At 27.2% G+C, this 4,340-nt stretch overlaps 1 protein-coding gene across 1 annotated transcript; it reads right to left on the bottom strand.

Annotated features, from left to right (window-relative positions):
• Window positions 1-109: 109 nt before the first annotated feature.
• On the bottom strand, window positions 110-3,783 carry LOC111026933 (protein phosphatase methylesterase 1). Its single transcript, XM_022305128.1, has 9 exons — window positions 3,427-3,783; window positions 3,184-3,364; window positions 2,492-2,601; window positions 2,174-2,422; window positions 1,655-1,720; window positions 1,446-1,587; window positions 1,168-1,345; window positions 909-1,041; window positions 110-469 (listed from the first exon to the last, which is right to left on the bottom strand). The coding sequence occupies exons 1-9, from the start codon at window positions 3,492-3,494 to the stop codon at window positions 451-453; spliced, it is 1,146 nt and encodes a 381-aa protein (XP_022160820.1). The 5' UTR covers window positions 3,495-3,783; the 3' UTR covers window positions 110-450.
• Window positions 3,784-4,340: the final 557 nt, after the last annotated feature.

Genomic DNA, 4,340 nt, shown 5'->3' with positions numbered 1-4,340 from the left:
TACTTAAGTAACTTGTTTGATTTTTCAGTACATAAATATTAATAATTAATACTTAAATTTAATTGAATTATTTTCATAGATATAACTAATGAAAAAAATACATTTCAAATCAAATATAACACAATTAAATTTTATTAAGAACACTTAACGAAATCAAATTTTATACGTATAAAAATACAGATTATTGTAAACTGCATAGGAAAATATATTACACATGCTTGTTTTTTTATAAGTACAATATTAATTATTAATAGGATACAGTTTGTACATCCACTTATAATATTATGTTTGTCATGTTTCATAATTGTTTGTATAATTAAATGTTTTTGTTATAGTTATAAACATTTGTATTAAAAATATATTAATATGTCTAACTCTTATATTGACATACCCAATAATCTTACTGATTTATGAAGACCATTGATAAGCTGAATACTTGATTAATATATCTTAACAGCCAGGAAGAATACTGTAACACACATTTGAAAGTTTATTCAATACAACATTGATATCAAATTAACACTTAACATTATAATTAATAACAATTTTGTGTTGGATTGAATTTGTCATTTCCATCCACATCCATCCTAGACTATTCTATTAACGCACAATTGTTCAAATGGAAAGTGTTTTAAAAAAAAAATATTTGCCCATACACATATTTTTATTTATGTCATTTTTATTAATTGTAATTAATAGCCGCCTATTTGCATTAATAAATTGTGATGCAAATGTATGGCATATAACCTAACCTTTTCATTAACTTTTATCTACAGACTTGTGACAATTCCAAAATGTACCTAATTATTTATTAAGATTATTTTAATTAAATATTTTTAAAAAATGCACGTACCTACCATCACCATATTTCCAAAATATTTCAAATTTAAACAAATATTTAGACTTACCGAACAAAATCTCCTGTTGGATTTGCAAATTTGTTTCGTACCAAAAAATTTGACAAAATACTAGCGACTTTTTCTGGGTCATCTTCTTGTACAGCATGTCCAACTCTGGGTAATACTTGCATTTCAAATTTACCTAATGATCAAAAATAAAATAAAATATTTTCTAATTTATGAACAATTCAGATTAATACAAATTAAGGCATTGAATTCACTTTTACTAAGTGCATTAATTTTACTTATTCATTATATATTATTTTACCTTGCATTTGACCAACAGTCAAATCTTTGTCCATACGATCAATGTTGGCCAGTAATAATAATTTTTGGGCATGTATGGATAAGAATTTTTTTGAAAGTCCTTGAAACCATCCAGGCCAATGCTTTTCTGTCTTACACAAATCAATTCTCCATGTATAATTACCCAATGATTTTTCATTCTAAAAAACAAAATATAAATTAACATACTCATATAATATTATTATTCATCAGTAACTGTGTGGCATATTTGTATATTATAAAATCAATGATTTTACTGACAGAAAATGAAGGTGCACCAAACTCTTCATCTTCTTTAATAGAATCTATTGAATATTGAGGTTCTAAGATAGCTTCTGTTAATACTGGAGTCTCAATTGTAGGTTCATCAAATTCGTCCGTACCAAGTTTACCAGTGGCAACACTAAAACCAAAACAATTACAAATGTTTAAATAACAGATAAATGTATAATTAATTATTATACAATTACTTTTTTATCTGTCCTGGAATAGAAACCCTGGCAGATTCCTCGTTTTTTATATGACCATTCCCCATCCTAAGTTTGCAAACAATTACAAAATACATTTAATTAATACTAAAAACATGTAACTTTCTATCAATAACTTATGAAATTGTGAACAGATAATCTAGTATTTAAATATTATTATATAATTAGCATTATATTAACTTCTAAAATTACAAGTATTTAAATTTAATATTGTTAACATATTTTTTTCCTTAGACACTGGAACACGTTATCTATTAGTAAATTAATTAACTTTTATTACAATCAATATTACATGAAATTAAATATCATTGTTATTTTTAATATTGCCGTAATATATTTTCAAAAAGTTTTTGAGCAATTTTTATTAAAATTGGGGGTTGAGGTAAATGTTTACATATTTTTATGTTTTTAGCGTACTAGTGCCTTCATATTATTTAACTACTTAAATACTCATACTATGGTCTTAAATCTAAGTCTAAACAGAATATTTTATATACATACCCCCACGAAATAGCATCCGTTAAACTTTTAAATGATTTTGGACGACTTCTCAAAAAACTTTGCATACTAGTTAATGATTCCATTGCTGAACCTTCAACTACATCAATGACAACCAAACCAATAATAGGCAAATCTGATTCTGCTGTAGAAGCAATGTTTACAGCAATAGCTCCTCCAAGACTATGGCCCATTAAGACTATTGATGGCATTTTGTCTGGATATGATTTACGTAATAAACTTATGACATCACTGCAATAAATTTTAAAAATGCAGTTAAAATATTCTGTAGACAAATTTAGGTGTATCAAAATAGTGTACCTAGTAAAAGTTGTCATAGATAAATCATTATCATCTGTTGTAAATGAATTTCCATGTCCTCGAAGATCAACTGCTAAAACTTGGCATTCACATTGTTTTACTAAATGTTTCTAAAAAAAAAGATGATTTAATTTTCAATATAGCATTTGAAATACTTGAGCATAATTTAAATCATAATATTGTATTAAAGCATTAATATTCATAATGCTTTTGAAATGATAATAAATTATGAAATTAATTAAAAAACATGTTAATCTCTGAATAAGTTTGAGTCATGGATCAAAATTGTTGTCTTGTTTGAGAAGGAAAATAATTTAATAGTGCATAGCTTTACATTGAATTGCATAATACATGTTTTCAATTACTAATATGTATTACATTAAAAATTAAAGAAACAGACTTATGACTAAAATATGTGAAGTAGGTGGGTTAATTCTTCATAACAATCGCCAAAGGTTATGTTTTAGTGTACTCACATTATAGTTAAATTAAAATTGTAAATAAAATCAAGTATTTGAACTTTGAAGACTACATTAATAGGTTTGCAATGCTTAATGCTTACATAGATATACATAATATATTACAACACTGTACATCAAAACAACGGAAACATAATTAGTAATTGCATACAACTAGTATTCATTGAAAACTAACAAACTGATATTATATCATTAGACTATGGAGATACTCACAGCGAAAAGAGACCACGTGAGAGCATTAAACCCTCCACCGTGGAGCAAGACAATCAGCACGGATTCAACATTGCCCAGTGAGTAGGTCGCAAACTTGTTACCATCAATGTCAACAAAACGTTTGTGTTCAAAATAATCACTCCAAGATATGGGAGTTAACTCTTCATATGAACGGTTCAATCTAAACAACCAAGCACACTCAGTAGGTAATAAAAATACAGCTAAATTTTGTTTAACACTTACCTAGTTTTTCGCTGAGGCGGTTTTTTAAAGTTTCCTCCGGGCAATCCGAATTTACTAATATGAGACATGGTGAGCTGCAAGTACCTGACTATGAGTCTATATTGACTGTGTTAGTGTTTGTTTTTTTTCACATGTCTTGGGCAACAACCGATTGATTTGTTTTTTTTTTTTTCTTTAGTCGAGTTTATTGGTCCAGATAATCTAAGCAACAGAACATACAAGTTCTACGAAAAACCGTTCGTATGAATGCGGAATGGACTCCTGACGACTTCTGTACAGTGTATGCAGTCCTGTTTCGACATTTAAGTCAAACACTCAAATCCTATCACTGCTTACTATCAACTAAAATAATAAAGGATGCACACAATATGATAATCGTGACCACTGATAAATCGTTATCACAATATTCTATTTTGATCTGTCGTTCTGTACCATAGAGAAAGATATTAATAAGTCTGTACCGATACGGCGGCGGACCCCTCGGGTTGTGTACATTCTATTATGAATATTGGCTATAATTATTCTATAATATGGGTCAAATTTAACTGTACGCAACACTATTATGGAAATAAATGAATCCTACACAAAAGCATTTTATCTATTATTTTTCAGATTTTTAGCGGAACGATGAATGTACCTATTATTTATTTTGCAATGCCGTGTTTATTTTTATTGTTATATTTTTAAATCGCAACAAAATAACTAAAATTGTTCTTCTTTGTTTACCTAAATACTTATCTAATTTCAAACTAATTTCAAATTAAAATATCTATAACAAAAACTGATTTTATATTTTTTGGTTACTGTACGAACTAGGTACTTATAAAAAACCTTGTCTTACATTTTCAATAATGATTTATAAAAATTGATTATTTTATAAATTTTTAACTACAAAATAATTTGTACATTTTTGA

The sequence above is a fragment of the Myzus persicae genome, unplaced genomic scaffold (assembly GCF_001856785.1).
Source record: "Myzus persicae strain clone G006 unplaced genomic scaffold, MPER_G0061.0, whole genome shotgun sequence".
NCBI lineage: Eukaryota > Metazoa > Arthropoda > Insecta > Hemiptera > Aphididae > Myzus > Myzus persicae.
The sequence above is the reverse complement of the archived record's forward strand: the minus strand, read 5'-3'. Positions and strand labels throughout refer to the sequence as shown.

Excerpts from the sequence above, each read along its gene's own strand:
- LOC111026933 (XM_022305128.1), bottom strand. The coding sequence starts at position 3,494 with ATGTCTCATATTAGTAAATTCGGATTGCCCGGAGGAAACTTTAAAAAA. Across the intron at positions 3,365-3,426 it reads CCGCCTCAGCGAAAAACTAG|ATTGAACCGTTCATATGAAG; the intron begins GTAAGTGTTAAA and ends TTGGTTGTTTAG. Across the intron at positions 1,042-1,167 it reads GACTGTTGGTCAAATGCAAG|GTAAATTTGAAATGCAAGTA; the intron begins GTAAAATAATAT and ends TTTGATCATTAG.